At 57.1% G+C, this 21351-nt stretch overlaps 2 protein-coding genes across 2 annotated transcripts; both read left to right on the top strand.

The window, feature by feature from the left end:
- Window positions 1-1951: 1951 nt before the first annotated feature.
- ECHS1 (enoyl-CoA hydratase, short chain 1) lies at window positions 1952-10551 on the top strand. Its single transcript, XM_052660775.1, has 8 exons — window positions 1952-2083; window positions 3181-3378; window positions 3783-3910; window positions 4711-4810; window positions 5947-6051; window positions 6490-6609; window positions 7631-7698; window positions 9968-10551. Exons 1-8 carry the CDS (start codon window positions 1996-1998, stop codon window positions 10031-10033), a joined length of 873 nt encoding a protein of 290 aa, XP_052516735.1. The 5' UTR covers window positions 1952-1995; the 3' UTR covers window positions 10034-10551.
- Window positions 10552-17670: 7119 nt separating this feature from the next.
- On the top strand, window positions 17671-21066 carry FUOM (fucose mutarotase). The gene is made up of 6 exons (XM_052661092.1): window positions 17671-17763; window positions 18213-18281; window positions 19387-19457; window positions 19632-19730; window positions 20480-20553; window positions 20800-21066. The coding sequence occupies exons 1-6, from the start codon at window positions 17679-17681 to the stop codon at window positions 20864-20866; spliced, it is 465 nt and encodes a 154-aa protein (XP_052517052.1). The 5' UTR covers window positions 17671-17678; the 3' UTR covers window positions 20867-21066.
- Window positions 21067-21351: the final 285 nt, after the last annotated feature.

Here is a 21351-nt window from a genome sequence, read left to right as displayed (position 1 = left end):
AGTTCAATAAGCAGGGTGACAATATACAGCCTTGACGTACTCCGTTTCCTATTTGGAAACAGTTTGTTGTTCCATGTCCAGTTCTAACTGTTGCTTCCTGACCTGCATATAGGTTTCTCAAGAGGCAGGTGAGGTGTTCTGGTATTCCCATCTCTTTCAGAATTTTCCACAGTTTATTGTGATCCACACAGTCAAAGGCTTTGGCATAGTCAATAAAGCAGAAATAGATGTTTTTCTGGAACTCTCTTGCTTTTTCCATTAGCCTGGAAATAAAGTTTTGCTGAGTATTAAATTCTAATTTGGATTGTATTATTTACTTGAAAACATCCATTTTGCTTTTCATTTGTAGGTGATTTTTTTTCTTTTATTTTTGGCTTCCCCATGCAACTTGTGGGGTCATAGTTCTCCTGGTCATGGACCAGGAATGAAGCCGAAGCCCCCAGCAATGAGAGCTCTGAGCCCTAACCACTGGGCAACCAGGTAGTCCCCTGTAGGCTATCTTTTTATCTTCACCCTCAACTTTGCACAATTTGGGCAAGAATACAAATGGAGGCTAATAATAGGTGTCCAAACATTTGAAATTTATAAATCAAAGTAAAGACATTATTTCATTGTTAAAATTTGCGTGTGTTCATGCTAAGTTTCTTCAGTTGCGTCCAACGCTTTGTGACCCTATGGAAGGTAGCCTGCCAGGCTCCTCTGTCCATGGAATTCTCCAGGCAAGAATACTGAAGTAGGTTGCCATACCCTCCTCCATGGGAGCTTCCTAATCCAGGGATCAAACTCACATTTCTTATGTCTCCAGCACTGGCAGGCAGATTCTTTACCCCTGCTGCTGCCGCTGCTGAGTTGCATCAGTCATGTCCGACTCTGTGCAACCCCATAGACGGCAGCCCACCAGGCTCCCCTGTCCCTGGGATTCTCCAGGCAAGAACACTGGAGTGGGTTGCCGTTTCCTTCTCCAGTGCATGAAAGGGAAAAGTGAAAGTGAAGTTGCTCAATCATGTCCGACTCGTAGAGACCCCATGGACTGCAGCCCACCAGGCTCCTCCGTCCACGGGATTTTCCAGGCAAGAGTACCACTAGCACCACCAGTTACATCTTATTTTATAAAAATAAAACTATTCTCACCTAGTATTCAATAGGCATCTAGTTACCAATGTAAAGAGTCAGTCTTCTGCTTCACTTGGGTTATATCTAGACCTATAAATACACGAACTTCAGAGTGACACGGACTGTTCACGATGTTGCAAGTCTTCCCTCAGCCATAGTGCAGCTGCTGCGACTAATGCTGCACACGCCTCGTGGGCGCCTCCGGCCCATGCAGTGGGAGGAAGGGAAGCAGAGAGTACTCATGGATGTTTGCCACAGTGCTCAGCGGGGGAAAACTCAGTCACGTGATGCCTCTAAAAGGAAGCATGCTGTTAATAATTGTCTTTCCCTTGTCCAAGCACATCTGCCCCTCAACTCCTCCACACTGCAAAACAGGAAGAACTCTGAATTCTCCGTGACATTTCAGTCAAGTCCCCCTAAAACCAAATGTTCTTACTGAGTTCATGATTAATCTCTCCACCCCAAACTTCCCTTTCTTGTGCCCTCTGACCTCAGTACTGTGCTAACTGAACACTAACCAGGTAAGTCAGATGACTAAGATGGATGCTGTCGATAAAGGGGTTAACGTACTAAAGTTGCTGCTGTCGGCATCATTCACGGACAAACTCAGTGACCCTCCTCCTGGACCCTTCTCCCGCCCCCTCCTCCCTAAACCGCCGGCCCGTCGCCCCGCCCACTTCCGCCGCCTGGCGTGGTCTCGCGACACCTGGGTGGTCTCGCGACACCTGCGTGGTCTCGCGACACCTGCGTGGTCTCGCCACCCGGGCCGGTGGGCGGGGCGGGCCCTGACTGGCGCTGCCGGGGGGCGGCTCCGGGGGGCGGCTCCGGGGGGCGGGCCCTCCGCGCCAGCGGGCGGAGGGCGCAGTCGTCCGCGCGAGCGCCATGGCCGCCTTACGTGCCCTGCTGCCCTGCGTCCGCGCCCCGCTGCGGCACTGGCTCTTCTGCCCGGTGCAGCGCTCCTTCGCCTCGAGTGAGTGCGGGGCCGCGGGGGCGGGCTGTGGTTGGGGTCCCCGGGCCTCTTCCTGGGCCGGGGCCCCTGGGCCGCACCGCGCCCTTGCCGGGGAGCGTCCGGCCTGACTCCCCCGCCCAGCACCTCCTTCCTGAGCGCGCGGAGCCCTGGGGTCACTAGCGTCTCGACGCCGGGGACTCGGGGCTGAGTGCCAAGACCTCTGGCCACTTCAGCATTTAGTATGAAAGCCCTCAGACTTCGGAGGACGCGCGGTCCGCGCATCTGCCGTCGGAAGGGGTCGCGCGTGCTGTCCTGTGGTGCCTCCTGCCCAGCCTCCGCGGGTCCACTGCTCGTCCCTTCAGAGTCTGCCCGCCCCACCCCCGGCAGCCGGGCACCCCCCCCCCCCCCACCGCCCCTCCACCACCCCGAATTTCCCAGGAACTCCTGGCCACATCTCTGGGAGCGAATCTCTGCAGCCTCTTCCTTCACCTGTGTGTCCGCTTACCCTAGCTGTTACCTGGTGTTGATGCTCCCCGAGTCCCTTCTGACCACCTGCTTCTGCACCCTGGCCTGTCCCCAGCCGTCTCTTTTTGGGCTTGTATGTGGGGTGTGGGGGATGCTGCCCACACATGGGTGATTTCAGTTACTCGCCAGCAAGCCCACCGGGTAGGTACTGCATTCAAGGAGGCAGCTGCCTTGGTTAAGCTTCCCCAGCCAGGTCATTCTGGCTCCCAGGCCTGAGCAGGCTGCCCCTGCTGTCTGGCAGTGGCCCTTTGCCTGTGTGCACGTCACCCAGTTGGCATCTGTTTAAAGAGAGAGTTTCCTCATCTCTTGTTTCTACAGGATGCCAGGCATCTGCAGCACAGGTTCAGGGCAATGCCAACCAAAGCATTCAGAAGGAAGGCTGCTGGTCATTGCTGGGGTTGTCTTAACTTAGGGAAACGTTCCAACTTCTGTGAAAGCAGAGGGCCCTGCAGAAGCCCCCATGCAGCGTGAGCTGCAGCACCAGGGACTGGGCGGGGCCCTCGGGCGTCGGGATCGCCCTGTGCCGCGGCGGAATGCATCCCCCAGTTTGATGCCTCTGTTAGTGGAAATCCCAGTTTCCCATTTCTTCCCAGGTGCAGCCTTTGAGTACATCATCACAGCAAAGAAGGGAAAGAACAGCAACGTGGGGTTGATCCAGCTGAACCGCCCCAAGGCCCTCAATGCGCTCTGCAATGGCCTGATCGCGGAGCTCAACCAGGCACTGCAGGCCTTCGAGGAAGACCCAGCCGTGGGCGCCGTTGTCCTCACAGGCGGGGAGAAGGCATTTGCAGGTGAGCTGCTCAGCATGAGGTATGTGATCCCACCTGTGGCGTGGCAGGCAGCCTTATACCTCCATGAAGGCATCAGGCAGGTTCTGCAACTTGAGGATTTATTTACATAAGGTAGACCAAACCCTGAGCTGCTTGGAGGAGGCTCTCTGATTAATGTTGAGCGTGCCCTGCCAGCACAATCAGCCTGCTCAGAGGCAGGCGGGTCTCGGGCGAGAGGGATGTGAGTGAGCCCGCTTCCCCTGAGCCCCTCCTGCTGTTTCCTGGCCGCGTCCCTCTGCGTCGCCGCCGTCACCGTGCCCCCGGCCCAGCTGTGCGTCCATGTGGCCTCCCCCAGAGCCCAGTGCTTACCCCTGGACACTCAGCAGTTGCCTCTGGTAACTGGAACGTCATTTCCCACCACCCAGCTGGAGCCGACATCAAGGAAATGCAGAGCCACACGTTCCAGTACTGTTACTCTGGCCGGTTTTTGAGCCACTGGGACCAACTCACACGTGTCAAGAAGCCGATCATAGCTGCTGTCAATGGCTATGCCGTGAGTGTCCCCCCCCCACCCCCCGCCACCTCCTTGCACTCAGAGCGCCCGAAGGAACTGTGTTTGCACAGTAGCACCGGTTTTTATTCGGAGGAGGCTGTGTCTTGTTCTCGGTGATAACGAGAGAGGCAAGACCTGTAAAGCGTTTAGCATCTGCTCTGTGGGAGGGGGTTCAGCTCCTGGCCTTTGGATTCCCCTGTCTTCAGCATGGTCCCTAAGGCTCCCCAGGAGCTGCCTCCCCTCTGCAAGGTTAAGGACACATGTGTTGGCTTTCTGTGCAGTTTGATGACTTTCCAACCTGCACTGCCTTATAAATTAGCTCCTTCTGCTGCCCTTGAAAGTGCTGGGTGCCCCATTGGTGTTGGGGTCTCCTGCAGGCACCTGGATGACTCAGAGGCTCTGGGGCTGGTTGTGGCCTGTACAGAAGTGAGAAGGACCTTTCAACTCACAGTTCCTTAGTAAAGCTTCCTTGGGGTGAGCGGGTCAGCGGGCAGAGTGTATTGGAACGCAGCAGCCTCAGTTCTCCCCTCTCTTGGCTGCCTTTCAGCTCCCTCAGCTGAGTGGAGTGGCCACAGCAGACACTGTAGGACGCGCAAGGCCAAAGGCATTTGCTGTCTGGCCTTTGCCAGAAAGCCTCGCAGCATCGACTGTGCATGTAGCTTATGGAGGCGGTTACCTGACTTGCCATCTCTGTGTGGACGTCTGCTGTACCCCAGACCGCGTTCCTTTTTATAGAAAATTTAATGAGCAAACAGAGTGATCGTAACTGGGGTCCTCTTGCGGTGCCTCTTGTTTTGCAGCTCGGGGGCGGCTGTGAACTTGCTATGATGTGTGACATCATTTATGCTGGGGAGAAAGCCCAGTTTGGGCAGCCGGAGATTCTAATAGGAACCATCCCAGGTAAAGGCTCTCGAGTCAGCTCTTCAAGTCATCCGCCCAAATCTGCCCTCTGCCAGGCATCTGGGCTGTCTCTGCGTCAGACAGAAACAGTGGGACTGTCCTGTGAGCCTGGCTGCGCTACCTTCCCCGTGGGGCGGGCGGGGCCTGGGACCCTGCCAGCCCCTCTGGACTGGCCGCACGCTGGCTTCCGGCCGCAGTGACTCTTGCTGCTGAGCGTCCGGGGTGGGTCCTTGTAGGTCAGCAGCTCGGAGAAGGAAACACGGAGACCACAGGTCACCACCGAGGGCTCCTGTTCCAGTGGCCAGAGCGAGACCCGTGGCCTCAGCAGGTTCAAGGCAGGGAAGCACATCCCCCGCGGGAGGGCGACGGGAGCAGCAGGCCAACAGTGATGCCTCTGCCCCTCGGCCCACCTGATGAGAGCTACAGGCTGTGTCCCCACAAAGTCTCTACCTCGGATGTAGAGCCAGGAGCCCAGCGTCTCTCCCAGGCCAGCGGGCCAGGCAGTGGGCAGAGTGGGGTCAGCTGAGGGGACCGCCAGGCTCTCCCTGTCCCAATGCCCAAGGTCCCCACCGTGCTGAGGTAGCGCTCGAGACTGCTGGACCGTGGGTGCCTCCCTCAGGTGGCCACTCACCTCGCCCTGGCAGCGCTGGGGTTCACTGTGGGCAGGTGAACGGGCAGACCAATCTTTCCAGTCAGAGGCCGTTGAGTGGGCGGGGGCAGGGCCCGTGGAGGCGAAGTCCACGTAGGGCTAGACACCCGAAGAGCCTGGGAGAGGAGCACATTCCCAGGCCCGCGAGGCAGGAGCCTTGCCCCTGTCCCACTCTGGGAGCAGAGCCAGTTGTGATCGGAGGCTGCCCCCAGCTGCCCCCCAGGGTGGGTCAGGTCAGGGTCTGTGCGCTCCAGGCATCCATCCAGAGTCTGACTCCTGCACGAGAGGCGCTGATACAAGGGGCCCAGGGCACAAGGCAGAGGCCTGAGTGTGGGAAGGAGGCTTCCCTGTGATGTCTGGGTCTCCCCCAGTTCTGCTCACCCCCAGCTGAGTGCTGTAGGTCTTCAGGCCCTAGACACTTGCCAGCAGCCTGTCTGTGGCTTCTTGGCCACAGCACGGCATGCCCAGCAGCCCTCTGCCCCTGCAGGTGCAGGGGGCACCCAGAGACTGACCCGTGCTGTCGGAAAGTCACTGGCCATGGAGATGGTCCTCACTGGTGACCGGATCTCAGCCCAGGATGCCAAGCAAGCAGGTATAGGCTGGGGCCGCCCCATGGAGTTGCCCCCTTGGGAGCTGAGTGGAGGGGGAGGGCCTCACCCAGGGACTCCCACAATGATCAGCACAGAGCTTTCTGGCATCCTGCGAGTCCAGGATACTCACTGCCTGTGTCTGTTTGAAATACCACCACGCACAGCAGAGTGGCTCAGATGTCCGCGTGGATGAAAGACTAACAGTGAGACCGTCGCACTTCTCAGAACCTACGTGAATGGTGGGGGTCTCCAAGACCCTGCAGGCAGGCCCGCTCCGGGCCCCTCAGTGACCTTTGGCTGTAAGAGCCCCGTAACCTTGATAGCCAAGGGTGGCAGCCCCACCAGGGCTTGCTGAGGACCCTTGCCTGTGTCTGGTGGAGGCCTGCGCTGTGACAGAGAATCGGCTGTTTCCACATGCTGTTTACCTTTCTGTGTTGTAGGTCTTGTAAGCAAAGTTTTTCCTGTTGAGACAGTGGTTGAAGAAGCCATCCAATGTGCAGAAAAAATTGCCAGCAACTCTAAGATTGTAACAGCGATGGCCAAAGAGTCGGTGAACGCAGGTAGCGGGGAGGGGAGGCCGCACGGGGCAGTCGCGAGACTTGACAGTTGGGGTCTGAACTGTGCGTCTCAGTTGATCTGCACAGAAATTGTTAGGGTTCTCAGTATTTCGATTTTGGCTCTTTGTCGCGTTCTAGTCTCTAGCTGCTTGCTCACAAATTCTGTTGAACTGGTCTGAGCTCCCCTTGGAAGCAGGACCTGAGAACTGGGCCAGCCTGGGGGCCAGTGCTGGCGAGCAAGGCAGCCTGGGAGGGTCCCCCTGCAGAACCTGGGAGGAGGAAGTTCCTCTCTGCTGCAGCTGCGCCTGACCGTCCAGGGGTGAGCCAGGGGCAGCTCTGCCCTCCTGGCTGAGGGTCTGGGCTCAGCAGCCACTCTTGACCAGCAGAGCAGCTCTGACCACCCCTCTTGAGAATCGCTTGTGTGTTAACACGGTGATTTCATCTCAGCATTGGAGTGAGGCTGTCCCTTTGCTTATTCCGCCTGTGAGGGCAGTGAGTGTCCCTGGAGGGCCACGCTGCCCCGACCCTGTCTCTGCTCCCTGGGCTCACCCTTAAGTGCGTGGAGCGTGTGGTGAGGCCTGGGGCAGCTGTCACCGCCTGGCGCCGGTCACAGGACCTGGCTGCAGGTGCTGCCGCAAAATCTTCCGTGAGCCTCGCGCCCCCTCGCCTCTGCTGCAGACTTAACCTGGGCCTCGCTCCGTTCTGCCCACACCTCCGTTTTCGGTGTCGTCCTTACTTATTTGTCGTGCTTCTAGAGTCCACGTTCCTGGGCTTCCTCAGCCCCCTCGTGACTGGACAGTTTTCCATCCCACCTTCCACACCGGTCCCCACACAGGACACAGGGGAGCCCGGGAGCAGCTGTTCACTGGGCTGCAGCCGGGGCGACACCCTGGAGGGGAGGCTACACTTTAGTCCCATGACATCAGGGCGCGTGTCGGTCCCCAGGCGGGTCCCTGCCTCTGGAGAAGGTGCTGCACTCCCAAGTCTGCGTCTCAGCTCCTCACCGCAGGGTCTCCTTTTTCAGCTTTTGAGATGACATTAGCAGAGGGCGTTAAATTGGAGAAGAAGCTCTTCTACTCAACTTTTGCCACCGTGAGTAGCCTCGTTCATGCGGGAAATCACATGGTCCAGCCGTGAAAGTTCTGGAATTTGCTTGTAGATTTTATCACCATTTGTCTCTGGTCAGAGCTCATAGCCTCCCTGTAGCTGGGCAGTGATGTTTGCAAATAAATGGGGCTTCCCTGGTGGCTCAGACCATAAAGAATCCACCTGCAGTGCGGGAGACCTGGGTTCAGTCCCTGAGTCAGTAATATCCCCTGGAGAGGGGAATGGCAGCCCACTCCAGCATCCTTGCCTGGAGAATCCCAAGGACAGAGGAGCCTGGCGGGCCACAGTCCATGGGGTCACACAGAGCTGAACACAACTGAGCAAATAACAGCGCAGCATGTAGGAGTTCAAAGTACAGAAATGTTTACACTGATTTCTTATTACAAAACGTTGAGGTCCTTTAATGGACCGGAACCTGGTGGTCCACAGTCGACGATAAGAAAGTAAGGGAGAGAAAGGCTGATATTCCTTGGTTTACACGGAAAGCCAATAAAGCCCCTGGCACGGGGCTTGCTCTGTTCACGGAGGCCTCAGGCGCCCTCTCGATGGGGTGAAGGTGCAGAGCACCTTCTCGAGAGGGTCTTAGAAGCCTGGGCAGGAAAGTGAGCTCAGAGGGCCTCTGCGCTCCAAAGAAATAGCCTGAGAGAGAGAGAGAAAGACATGGGGACCAGAGCTCTGATGGGGCAAAGGTGTTTTAGTCAACATGCTGTGGGCATATATACCGTCTTACAAGGTAGTTATTCTCAGCAAAGATAAAGATTAAAATTCCAGACTTACAAAACATAGGTGATCGATATTAAAGAGAGAGAGGGTTGTAAACAGTCACTTTTACTGAATGGTTCACAAGGAGGAAGAGGGTGCTTATCACCATATAGAAAAACTAACACAGGAAATGCCTGGATTCCTCAGCCCCCAGGAGAGGCTTGCCTCTCCTCTTAATTCCTGAGGAGCAGAGAATTCCTGACAGATCCGAAACAGCGCATAGCAAGCCTCCTGTTAAATGCTTCCTGACAACAAAAGATCTTAGGAGTTGCACACTTAAATAGCAGTTGCTGTGTTTAAAAGGCAATCTATTTACCCATGGTCTTTCTAGATCGTTCCAGTTACTTGGAATGGGGATCGAATACATTTTAACACTATAATTTGAAACCTTGGCACATTATTTTCTAGGGTATCTGCTAGTAACTTGAAGGAAGTCATTCTTTTAATAGTCACTAAAATTCATCTCTTACTATCAGGAAGTCATAAATAGGTGTTTCATGAAAGAGATTAAAGTGACTTTGGTTCTTGAGGCGCAGATTTGTGTGTGTGCACATGTGAGTGTGTGCATGTACTGAATGCATGCGTGTGGTGTGAGTGCGTGCGTGTGGTGAGTGCGTGCGTGTGGTGTGAGTGCATGCACGTACTATGAGTGCATTGTGTGCACGTGTGTGGGGGTGCATGTGTGTCGTGTGAGTCCATGTGTATGCACTTGTATGTGAGTGCATGTTGTGGCCTGAGTACATGCATGTGTGTGCACATGTGTGAGTGTGTGCATGTAGTGTGAGGATTTGTGTGGTGTGCGTGCATGTGTGGTGTGTGTCCATGTGTGTGGTGTGCGTGCATGTGTGTGTGGTATGAGTACATGTATGTACTGTGAGTGCATTGTATGCACGTGTGTGTGCACTTGTGTGTGAGTGCATGCATGTACTGTGAGTGCACACGTGTGGTGTGAGTGCATGTGTGTGTGTGAGTAGTCGTGTGGTGTGAGTGCATGCGTGTGGGGTGTGTGTGTATGTGTGAGTATTGCCTGTGTACGCTTCTGTGTGCGTGCATGCATGTGTGTGAGGATTCCTGTGTTGCGAGTGCGTGTGTGTGTGCGTGTGTGAGGAAGGAGGGCTGAGGCAAAGCCTTTCCTTGTGTCCTGTTCCCTAACCCTTGGGACACCACGTGGCACAGGCCACGACTGGACCCAGGTCATGATTTGAGTGACCAAGCGCATGGACCTGAGGCTCTCTAGATGAGGGTGTATTCCACTCGAAGGTTAGTGGCCCCCGAAAGACGGTCAGCACGGGCAGGGCAGGGGTGTTTACTGTGAAAATACCCATTCCTGGGCCCGCCCTCGCTGGTCAGGGACTTGGGTCATTCACCCTTGAGGTGACCCCCCCACAGAGCCTGTGGATGAGGGCGGCTGAGGGCGGGAAGAGCTGGCAGGCAGTGAGCAGGCCTAGCCTCGGGAATAGTCACCATCCACCCCTGCTTCTCCTCCTCACAGGAAGACCGGAAGGAAGGGATGGCCGCATTTGTGGAGAAGAGAAAGGCCAACTTCAAAGACCAGTGACAGCCGGCGGCCTCTGTCTCGGCCCCCCATCCGAGAGGACGAGCAGCTTCAGAAGCTGATCAATGCTTCTGTCTTGTGCGCAGTGTCGGTGACACGTGGCTTCCCTCCAGCTCTGCGGGGTGGTGTGGGTCACAGCCTGCGGGGGGCAGGTGGCCTTCACTCAGTGGTCACGGGACCCCGGCTCAGCCACTGTGTCGTTTGCAGCGGTGGACATGGCCACTCAGAGTGAAGGCCTTGTTGCTGGGTCTCTAGAGAGACATGCTCTTGACTGACAGACCTCAGGTCACATTAGGCCTTTTGTTGGTCGTTTCTATTCTTCAGTGTTCCATCACTTTTTAAACACTTTCGTCTGTCATTCTAAGCAACAGCATTCAAACAGAACAGGGTCCGCAAAGGCCCCATCCTCGCCCGAGGGGGACTGCCTGGCTCTTAGGATTTTCTGTGCCCATGCGCTCATGTGTGAAACTCGGTTTTCTTTGTGTGAAAATGAACATTTCTGCTTCTTTCGCACAAACGCACCCAGTTCTTTCATGACTGTGATTCTTTTTCGTTCTAAAGTAGATAACAGAAAGCTTGCTGTTTATCCGTTTTTAAATGTACGCCTGGCAGCGGTGCGCTCAGCGTTCTCATCTGCCTCCGTGCGGCTTCATCGCCCCAAACAGAAACTACGCCGCGACACTGACTCCCTGCCTGGCCCCCCGCCTGCCCCCCGGGTCCTGGGGACCTTTACTGCACTTTCTTTCCGTTGCAAATTGAATATAGTATTTCCGAAGTCCACCCAGGTTGTAACAGTAACAGTCCATTTCTTTCCATGGCTGAACATGACTCCTGCTCGCATTCTCTTCAGTGGCCCTGACGTCTTTCATGACATGTGTCCATTGTGATCTGCTTGCTCAGGTAGCGTAGTGTGTTGAGACCGTGCCCAGGTTCCCATGTCAGTGACAACAGTGCGGCACACGTTCTCTGCGTGAACCCTTGCACTTCAGCTCAGGCGCGTCTGTGAGGGTCTTGTCATGTATCAGAACCGCTGCCTCCTCTCCAGCCCCTCACAGTACACGCAGCAGGCAGGCCGGGGTGCAGCCTCGTCCCCCTCGGCAGAGGGTCACAGAGCGGCTTGCATGGGGCCAGAACGCCAGGGCAGGTCGTTGAAGGTGCTGGATGATGGGGTCGCCCTCGCACGGAGAGCGAGGAGGCAGGTGCAAAGGGACGGTGAGATCAGGCTCCGCTGGGGCTGGAAGGCCAGGCCCAGCCGGGTGGTCCTCACCGTGACAGACGTGGGGACCCACGTGCTAAAGCTGCGAGTCGCGCCATCTGGAATGCACCAGCAGAGGCGTCTGCAGGGGGAGCTTCACGTTGAGGAAGTAAATGCATTAGTTTAGCTTTCCACACGCGTCGCGCCTAGCCTCATGATTGCTTCCTGGAGGGACTACGCTGGTGGCCCAGTTACCAAGACTGAGCTCCCAGTGCAGGGGTCTGAGTCCAGCTCCTGATCGGACAGCTAGATCCCACATGCTGCGACTGAAAAAAAAAAGCTGCACGGAAGATCCTGCAAGCCACCACTAAGACCCAGCACAGCCAAACAAATAATAAATTTGACTGTGACTAATGGAGTCCCGAGTGCTGGGGGCCAGGTGGAAGCAGCCCTTCCGAGGCCCATAGGCACCCTTGTCCTAGTGGCTCAGCTGGAAGCTAAGGGCTGGACGTGAGGCCCACACATGAGTGTCCGTGTGTGTCTCAAAGGTCTGCACCCACAGGGCCATGTGGGTTTCAGAATGTGGCAGGGATGGGTCCTACCCTCAGGCCCAGGGAACAGAACCTTCTCTTTGGGCTGTGTGCTGGCCCCGGGCTTGGCAGAGACGGGACTGTCCACGTGTGACCATGTGCTTTGCTGTATGTGAGAGGGCAGCAGGCAAACCCTAGGCAGATGGCAGGGACCACAGGCCCAGAGAGCCCTCCACTCCCTCTTGAGTTAATTGACCTCCCGCCCCGTATTGGTTTTGGGTTGTGATTGGTTTTTGAAGCTGAGAACAACTTCTCATGTATCCATAAACTTGGTTTTTCCTTCCTATATCTCTACTAAAAAAATAAGCTTCAGGGAACGTTAACTACGAGTCTCCACTCGGGCTTCGGAGTAGGCACTGCTCACGCTGGTGCAGTCGGCCACTGTGGGTGGCTGGTGTGTGGGCAGCTTTGGCCACCAAGGCTCCTCAGGGATGGGCAGTGGGTGTGGGGTGTCTGTTGTCTCCAGGTTACTTCCCCGGAACCTGCCAGGCCTCTGGGCACGTCACCACAGGCAGGGCTGAGGTCCACTGAGGGATGAGGTGGAAGGGGCGGGGCCCAAGGGGAGAGAGCCTGGCCTGTCCAGGCTCTGAGTTGGGCTTTCCTGCAGGGCCAACAGCAGTAAGTCCTCAGAAGAGCAAGGCAGCCAGCCCTGTAAGGAGGGGCCCGAGCATGGAAGGCTGAGAGCTGGCTGGCCTGAGCAAAAGCCGGTCTGCAGGCTGGCAGTGAGGTTAGGTGCTGGGTTCTAAAACGGGGGTATGACCCAGCTGGTGCAGGCATGGGCATCTGAACTGGGGTCTGCCCTCTATCCTGAGTGCATGGATTGGGGGGGGCAGGGGGGTAGGGATGGGCCAGACACAGGGTGGAAGGCCGAGGCTGGCGTAGCAGGATTTTTGTTGACGTCTTGGCACAGGGGCCATCTGCATTAGTCAGCTACTGCTGCCTAACAAATTATTGCCAAGTTTATTAGATTTTAACACCAAAGCAAGTATTCCGCAGGGAGACACCACACTGCTTTCTACGACATGCCCCCAGGAGCCAGGCAGCAGCTTGTAGAGCATGTTCTATTGGAGGCAGTCGCAGAAGCCCACCTGGCTCAAGGAAGGAGGAGACCCGCTTCTCGGGAGGCACATCACGCACGGCACGGTGGTGGTGCTGCCACTTGGGGAGGACAGTTACACGCGTCCACTAAAGAGAACGCACAACCCGAAGCTGAGGATCGTGCCTCATGCAGTGGCCTTGCTGAGACTTCAGCCCTGGACACAGCCTCTCAGATGCTGCGAGGGGCCTGCTCCACAGAGCTGAGGGAGTGTAAGTAGGTGGGGCAGGGGGTCCCCAGAGGAAGAAGCAGGAATGGCTTTCTCGACTGACACCATGTTCAGTTCAGTCGCTCAGTCGTGTCCGACTCTTTGTGACCCCACGGCCTGCAGCACGCCATGCTTCCCTGTCCACCACCAAACCGAGTTTTCTCAAACTCTTGTCCATCAAGTCAGTGATGCCATCCAACCCTCTCATCCTCTGTCATCCCCTTCTCCTCCTGCCTCTGTCTTTCCCAGCATAGGGTCTTTTCCAGTCAGTCAGTTCTTCACACCAGGTGGCCAAAGGATTGGAGCTTCAGCATCAGGCCTTCCAACGAATATTCAGGACTGATTTCCTTTAGGGTTGACTGATCTGATCTCCTTGCAGTCCAAGGAACTCTCAAGAGTGTTCTCCAACACCACAGTTCAAAAGCATCAATTCTTTGGCGCTCAGCTTTCTTTATGGTCCAGCTCTCACATCCATACATGACGACTGGAAAAACCATAGCTTCGACTATACAGACCTTTGTCAGTAAAGTGACGTCTCTGCTTTTGAATATGCTGTCTAGGTTTGTCATAGTGTTTCTTCCAAGGAGCAAGCATCTTTTAATTTCATGGCTGCAGTCAAGTCTACAGTGATTTTGGAGCCCAAGAATATAAAGTCTCTAACTATTTCCATTGTTTCCCCATCTATTTGCCATGAAGTGATGGGACCAGATGCCATGATCTTAGTTTTCTGAATGTTGAGTTTTAAGCCAGCTTTTTTACTCTCCTCTTTCACTTTCATCAAGAGGCTGTTTAGTTCCTCTTTGCTTTCTGCCATAAGGGTGGTGTCATCTGCATATCTGAGGTTATTGATATTTCTCCCGGCAATCTTGATTCCAGCTTGTGCTTCTTCCACTCCAGCGTTTCTCATGATGTACTCTGCATAGAAGTTAAATAAGCAGGGTGACAATATACAGCCTGGACGTACTCCTTTCCCAATTTAGAACCAGTCTGTTGTTCCATGTCCAGTTCTAACTGTTGCTTCTTGACCTTCATACAGATTTCTCAGGAGGCAGGTAAGGTGGTATGGTATTTTCATCTCTTGAAGAATTTTCCACAGTTTGTTGTGATCCACACAGTCAAAGGCTTTGGCATAGTCAATAAAGCAGAAGTAGATGTTTTTCTGGAACTCTCTTGCTTTTTCTAAGATCCAACGGATGTTGACAATCAGGTCTCTGGTTCCTCTGCCTTTTCTAAATCCAGCTTGTACATCTGGAAGTTCTTGATTCACATAATATTGAAGCCTACCTTGGAGGATTTTGAGCATGACCTTGCTAGCATGTAAAATGAGTGCAATTGTGCAGTGGTTTGAACATTCTTTGGCATTGCCTTTGAGATGGGAATGAAAACTGACCTTTTCCAGTCCTATGGCCACTGCTGAGTTTTCCAAATTTGTTGGCATATTGAGTGCAGCACTTTCACAGCATAAGAGGCATTCTTGATGTAAGACAGCCCGTTTTGGTCTAAGCCGTCTTGTGATCTAGGCCTGGTCACGGGTGCTGGCCCTTGAACAGGTCAGCCATCAGTCACCCTAAAGGCACAAGGGGACACAGGGACGGAGAAAATGCAGAGACTCCTTCTCAAGGGATAAAGGCGACAATGCACCGAGTTCTGCAGGAACTAAGGCTCCCGCCCAGGTGGAGGGTGGGCTCGTGATGCTGACCCTCCTGACTTAAGACAACAAAGACTTGGGCTCTGTTGACCTCACCTTTGCTCCAGTTTTATGTTGAATTCTCTGCTCAAGCCCCTCTGGTGGTGCCCTTAGCTTAAAACTTCCCCACTTTTGCTAGTGGGAAAAATCCCTCGTGCTTTCCTTACTTGCTGTGAGTGATAAATTCTTCTTTTCATCGCCTTTGCCAGCTTGGTTGGGTCTTTTTGACCTCACTGAGAGGCGAACCCAGTTTTCAGGTAACAAGAGGAGCCAGTGTATATAGGGAGTTTTTTCAAACAAAACAAAAAACCGGTTATAGTTGGAGCAGCCACAGGTCATTGCTAATAAAGAAAAGCAGACGTCTCAATGCATTCAGTGCCTCTGCATGGGCAGATGCCAGCGTTTGGGCTCCGCGGAATCATGCCTTTAAGATGCACCTCAGCCGTCTAGGGGCTTCCCTGGTGGCTGAGACAGTAAAGCGTCTGCCTGCGATGCAGGAGACCCGGGTTCGATCCTCAGTCTGGGAAGATGCCCTGGAGAAGGAAATGGCAACCCACTCCAGTACTCTTGCCTGGAAAATTCCATGGACAGAGGAGCCTTGTAGGCTACAGTGTATGGGGTCGCAAATAGTCGGACACGACTGAGCGACTTCACTCACTTCACTTCAGCTATCTAGGGCCAGGATCATTTTTTCTTCTCTGTAGTAAACCCCCTCAGGGTGCAACTCGGGTGCAGCTGCAGTGGCTGAAGGCTCGGTGGCCTCGGTATCCTTTCAATGACATGGTGTGCATGCGTGCTAAGTCGTTTCAGTCTTGTCTGTTTGCGACCCTATGGACTGGACCTCGCCACCCTCCTCTGTCCATGGGATTCTCCAGACAAGAACACTGGAGTGGGTTGCCATGCACTCCTCCAGGGGGTCTTCCCGACCCAGGGATCGAACCCGTGTCTCTTGCGTCTCCTGCATTGGCAATAGGGCCACCTGGGAACATGGCAGGGACATTCTTTGTCCACACACAGCAGCCAAGATCAGTCCTCAGGACCATAGTCCTGACTCAGCCCTGGAGGCTGAGGCTGCAGCCTCCCCTTTGGGGTGATGGGTGTCTTCTCCCAGCCTCTGAGCACGGTGCACAGGAGGTGGAAACACCGTACACGGAAGCAGAGTGGTAGGTGCTCCCAGCTCTGAAGGACTGAACCTAAAGGGGTGACCCCAGAGCTGGCATCCAGGATTCCGGGCCAAAGAGTGGAGTCAGAGAGCTATTGTCCAGAGCAGGGGTGCTGCCCCAAGCCAGGCCCCTGAGGGGTCTCAGCAGGCTGACCTGGGGGACAGGAGGGGTGCTCTCTGCACTTGGGAGGAGGTCGCCTCCACCTGTCCTCAGGCTCTTTCCAGTGTGAAGGGGTTGGCCGAAGAAGTCAGCCCTGTGCCGCCACCCCCTCCTCCCCACCCCAGGGCGTCACAGACCCTGTGGGCTGGAAGGGGTGGGGAGCAAGTCAGCAAGGCCTGGGGGCAGAACAGAGGCCTGGAGCAAGGAAGGCACTGGGGGGCTCCGACCACAAACGTGGGGTTCCGGGTCCTGGACCCAGTGGGGTCCCGAAGCCCCCCAAACCGGCGGCTGCTGGAGAAGAGGAAAAGGTAGAATCTTACATAGCCTCCTGCTCATTCTGCCTCTGTGACTCAGCTTGCTCCTCGCAAGGTCTGGATCATGCAGTCTCAGAAAGCGGGGACTCACAACGCTAGGAACTGGAGCTCGTCTCCCTGACCCTTGTCCTGCTCTTTGCAATCGCCCAGCCCCTGCAAACCTGCTGAATCATGCCTGTCAGCATAAAGGTCAGGCTTCTCCCTCCCTATCTTGACTGATGTTCCCTTAGTTAAAACCAGCGTATAACAGCTAGTGTTGCCCACTATCAAGTGAAAAAAAAAAAGAGTGCAAGTCGGTCAGTCGTGTCTGACTCTTTGCAACTACACAATCCATGGAATTCTCCAGGCCAGAACACTGCAGTGGGTAGCTTTTCCCTGGAAGATCCTCCAGGGGATCTTCCCAACCCAGGGATCGAACCCAGGTCTCCCACATTGCAGGGGGATTCTTCACCAGCTGAGCCACAAGGGAAGCAAGCCCAAGAATACTGGAGTGGGTAGCCTATCCCTTCTCCAGGGAATCTTTCCGACTCAGGAACCAAACGAGGTCTCCTGCATTGCAGGTGGGTTCTTTACCAACTGAGCCATGAGGGAAGCCCACTGTAGGAAAGTGAAGTCGCTCGGTCTTTGAGACCCCATGGACTGTAGCCCACCAGGCCCCTCTGTCCATGGGATTTTCCAGGCAATAGTACTGGAGTGGATTGCCTGGAGAATCTCAGGGACGGGGGAGCCTGGTGGGCTGCCATCTATGGGATCGCACAGAGTCGGACACGACTGAAGCGACTTAGCAGCAGCAGCAGCAGCACTCGAGTGGATTGCCATTTCCTTCTCCAGGGGATCTTCCCGGCCCAGGGATCGGACCCAGGTCTCCCGCATTGTAGACAGACGCTTTACCGTCTGAGCCACCAGAAAGCCCACTATAGTCTGTCTCCAAAAACTCTGTAACCCCTTTGCTCGGGGCTTACAGCTTGGAGTGTTAACTCCTCCGGGCCCCCTGACATGATAAATCTGAGTTCTCCAGCTCTCCGAGTGTGGTTCTTAGTTTCTCTAGAACTGGTTCCGGCAACACTGGGACGGGCTGGTGTCCACCGCTCCCCGAACGACCCCTGGTCCGCAGCGCTTGGCTGGGGAACCCTCCGTCCAGACCCCGCCCACCCCAGGTCCCGCCCCTCGCGCAGCCCCGCCCAGCCCCGCCCCGCGCAGCCCCGCCCCCCGGCCGCCAGCCCCCGGCCCGCGACCATGGTGGTGCTCAAAGGCATCCCCGCGCTCCTGTCCCCGGAGCTGCTCTTCGCCCTGGCGCGGATGGGGCACGGAGACGAGATCGGTGAGCGCGGGGTCCGGGCCTCCGGGAGAGCCGGCCCCGCGAGCCGCAGGCGGGCAGGGCGCCGGGCCTGGGCGGGGGCGGGCAGGTCCGGTTCCCTCTCCAGCCCGGCGTCCGGGCCGAGCGCCCCCGCGCACGCCCCGCCGCAGCCCGCGCTCCAGCCCCGTCCGCTCACGGCCTTCGGGCCCGCACCGCCGGCGCCCGGGCTGGTCTGGGACGTGTGCGTCGGTCTCTCTTCCTGGGACCGCGGCCGCGCGCCCGGAGCCCGCCCAGCCTTCGGCTACCCCGCAAGTCCTCGGGCGCGCAGGCTCCGGTCCCTCGCGATCGCAGACCCGGGCGGGGCGGGGCGAGTCCTCAGGCGTCGGCCCTGCGGCTCCGGGTCTGTGCCCCCCACGCGGCGCGAGGAACGTGAGCCGACCCAGCGCTGATGTCTGGCCGTGCTGGCCCTCCAGTTCTTGCAGACGTGAACTTCCCCAGCAGCTCCATCTGTAGAGGCGGCCCGGAGGAGATCCGCGCCGACGGTGAGCCCCGCCTGCCGCAGGGTGGGTGGGAGGGTGCGCTGGGCTCTGGGCCGCCGGGTGCTGCGGCTCTGCCCCGCCCCCACCAAGCCCGCAGGAACTGCCCCAGGGACCCAGGAGGTCTCAGCAGATTCTCCCCGCAGCCCCCGCCCCCAGACGGGAGCCTGGGCCTCCTGCCCCGTCTCACGCAGCACTTGGTGGCCTCTTACAAATGGGGAAACAGGCCTGACCGAGCGGTGGTGCCCAGCCCAGTAGAGGAGCTCAGCTTGTGCTCTGCTGTGGAATCCCAGCACTGCTGCTGCTAAGTCGCTTCAGTCGTGTCCGACTCTGTGCGACCGCATAGACGGCAGCCCACCAGGCTCCCCTGTCCCTGGGATTCTCCAGGCAAGAACACTGGAGTGGGTTGCCATTTCCTTCTCCACCCAGCACTGGCGCCCTGGCCCCAAATGTTCCAGGTGTCCGCACACTCACACGCCTCTAACGGCCTTCTCACCTTCTCGTGGGGGGGGGGGGCGCGGGGGGGGGGGGGGGGAAGGGGGGGGAGCAGGGCAGGTCGCACAAGGGAACAGTGGGAGGTGAGACTGGGGGTCGGGACCAGGTCCTGGAGGGGACACGAAACAGAGGGGTTAGCAGTCCTGACGGTAATGGAGGTGGGCTGGGCTTGGATGTGCCTGGTGCTTCCCACCGCCAGTGATGTTCTGAGGGTGGGACAGTCCTTTCTTTTCACGGGCTTCTGTATTTCCCAGTTTTGTACGTGAACACACGCTAGTTTAACAATCAGAAACCAACTTTCAGGAGAGCAGAGGGCCTTGGAGCCAAGTGGGGCAGGTCTGACGGCAGCCGAGAGAGGCCTCTTTCCAGACCCCGCTATCATCTCAGGAGGTCATTTCCAGGGCCTCCTGGGATCAAGAAAGTGGCCTGGCTGCCCCTCATGGTGGACACGTGTTTGGGGTCACCACCAACGGCCTGTGTGGAAGAGTGAAGGTGGGGTGGGCAGGGGCAGACAGAGACAGGGGCCACCGCTCCGGTGGGGAGACTCGGTGTGACCTCGTCAGTGTCCCCAGGAGGGCCGCTCGCGCCCGTGTCTGAGGCCGTCCTCTGCCCCCAGGCCTGGGCATCCCCCAGCTCCTAGAGGCCGTGCTGCAGCTGCTACCCCTGGACACCTACGTGCAGAGCCCGGTAAGCCTGCTCTGGGCCTCGGCTTACCCTCTGCCAGAGCGCAGGGACCACTTGCCCTGATGGGGGTGGGAAGGACGCATGTTCCCGAGGCACTGAACCAACCAGAGGAGCCCTGAGGGCGCCCAGGGTTGGGGGGGGGGCGGTGGGCACAGAGCCGAGCCTCTCCGTCTCTAGGCTGTGGTCATGGAGCCGGTGCCCAGCGACAGGAAGAGCGGCCTGCTGGCCCCAGTGTGGACGAGCTACCAGTCCATCCTTTCCAGGGCTGGCTATGAGGTGAGCCTAAGATCCCCACTGGGAAAGGGCCCAGCGACCCTCTGTGCCTTGGAGGCCCAGGAGAAGTGAAAGACAGCCCCGGAACTCTGCCCCACAGTTATGCGAGCTCCTGCCCTGGCCAACCCCCTCCCTCCTGGGACCCTCATCTAACTCTGCCTGGGGGTCCTCACACACCCCATCCTGAGAACAGCAGGGTACTGCTGGCTCCCACTTGTGGCCAGAGGCCTGGCCCGATGCTGCCTGTCGCCCCTTGTCCTGCAAAGGGCCGGGCAGGTCTTGGGTGGGACTTTCCTGAAAGGACCCGGGGCTCCTGGTCTGGACAGTAGCCCCACCACCCACCATCCTGGGGGCTGCTGCTGCTGCTAAGTCACTTCAGTCGTGTCCGACTCTGTGCGATCCCATAGATGGCAGCCCACCAGGCTCCACCGTCCCTGGGATTCTCCAGGGAAGAACACTGGAGTGGGTTGCCATTTCCTTCTCCAATGCATGAAAGTGAAAAGTGAAAGTGAAGTTGCTCAGTCGTGTCCGACTCTTAGCGACCCCATAGACAGCAGCCTACCAGGCTCCTCTGCCCATGGGATTTTGCAGCTCAGGTGATTCAGGGGCGCCAAGCAGGTGGCCACCACAGCCCCCTGTGTCCCTGCCTGCCCAGTCCACACAGGTCAGAAGGCCAGTGTCCTTGGGGCCCCTGCCTGCATTTTCCCATTGCCCCTGGGCCTGAGCTTCAACCCTCCCGCTCTGCCTTCCAGTTCTCCCTGGGGATGGTGGAGAGGTTTGCGTTTTATGAGCGGGCGAAAAAGGCTTTTGCTGTTGTGGCAACAGGGTGAGTTCTGGCTGGATCCACTGGGTCCACTGGGTTGCGCTACGTCTGCCAAGCAGGGTCCCTACCCCTCCCCACTCCAGAGCTCTCTCCACCCTCCATGCAGCCCCTGCCCCTGGACTAAACACCCCACAGGGAATGAGAGAGGCAAGGGGTTTGCTGGGCGTGCCCGGGCGGGTGCCAGAGCGGTGGTCCGGGCAGCTGGGGCCTCTCTATCCCCGCCTGCCACTCAGCCTGCTCCTTGTGCAGGGAGACAGCCCTCTACGGGAATCTCATCCTCAAGAAGGGGGTGCTGGCTCCTGAAGACCTGTGCTAAGCCTGTTGAAGACCACCCACCCAGAGAGGAATCTACACCCCCCGAGCCTGCCGAGGCCACCAGCAGACACGTCCGTCTGGTGGCCAGATGAGCCAGCCTGGCCCTCCCCAGGAGCACCCAAAGCTCGCCCCGCCGGGACCCTGCGTGGGCCTCTGCTGACCAGGGCCGGGGTCATCCCGTTTATGGAAATGATGCAAAGGTGTGGTGGTGTGCCCAGCGCTGGGTCCAAAGCTTTAAACAGCAGCGGTTTCCTGACTCACAGAGGCCTGTTTGGTGCTGAGTGCAAGGGAGGCTGTTGGCTCCCCAGAGAGCAGACCCCCACCCACTCCCGGCGAATCCTCAGGGGGGAGGTAAGGCCTTCCTCCCAGCAGGTTTGGGTCACCTGCTTGGCAGGTCCCTGGATGTAGAACAAGAGTGCACACAGGTAGAGAGAGACCCGTGAGTGGGGAGAGCACACAGGGGGCCTGGGTGGGGGTCCTTGGTGA

The sequence above is a fragment of the Budorcas taxicolor genome, chromosome 23, assembly GCF_023091745.1.
Source record: "Budorcas taxicolor isolate Tak-1 chromosome 23, Takin1.1, whole genome shotgun sequence".
NCBI lineage: Eukaryota > Metazoa > Chordata > Mammalia > Artiodactyla > Bovidae > Budorcas > Budorcas taxicolor.
This window is presented reverse-complemented; position numbering and strand designations above follow the sequence as displayed.

Coding starts and splice junctions, on each gene's coding strand:
- ECHS1 (XM_052660775.1), top strand. CDS start 1,996: ATGGCCGCCTTACGTGCCCTGCTGCCCTGCGTCCGCGCCCCGCTGCGG. Junction 6,610..7,630: donor CAAAGAGTCGGTGAACGCAG/GTAGCGGGGAGG, acceptor CTCCTTTTTCAG/CTTTTGAGATGACATTAGCA. Junction 7,699..9,967: donor TCTACTCAACTTTTGCCACC/GTGAGTAGCCTC, acceptor TCCTCCTCACAG/GAAGACCGGAAGGAAGGGAT.
- FUOM (XM_052661092.1), top strand. CDS start 17,679: ATGGTGGTGCTCAAAGGCATCCCCGCGCTCCTGTCCCCGGAGCTGCTC. Junction 17,764..18,212: donor GGGGCACGGAGACGAGATCG/GTGAGCGCGGGG, acceptor CTGGCCCTCCAG/TTCTTGCAGACGTGAACTTC. Junction 19,731..20,479: donor TTTCCAGGGCTGGCTATGAG/GTGAGCCTAAGA, acceptor TCTGCCTTCCAG/TTCTCCCTGGGGATGGTGGA.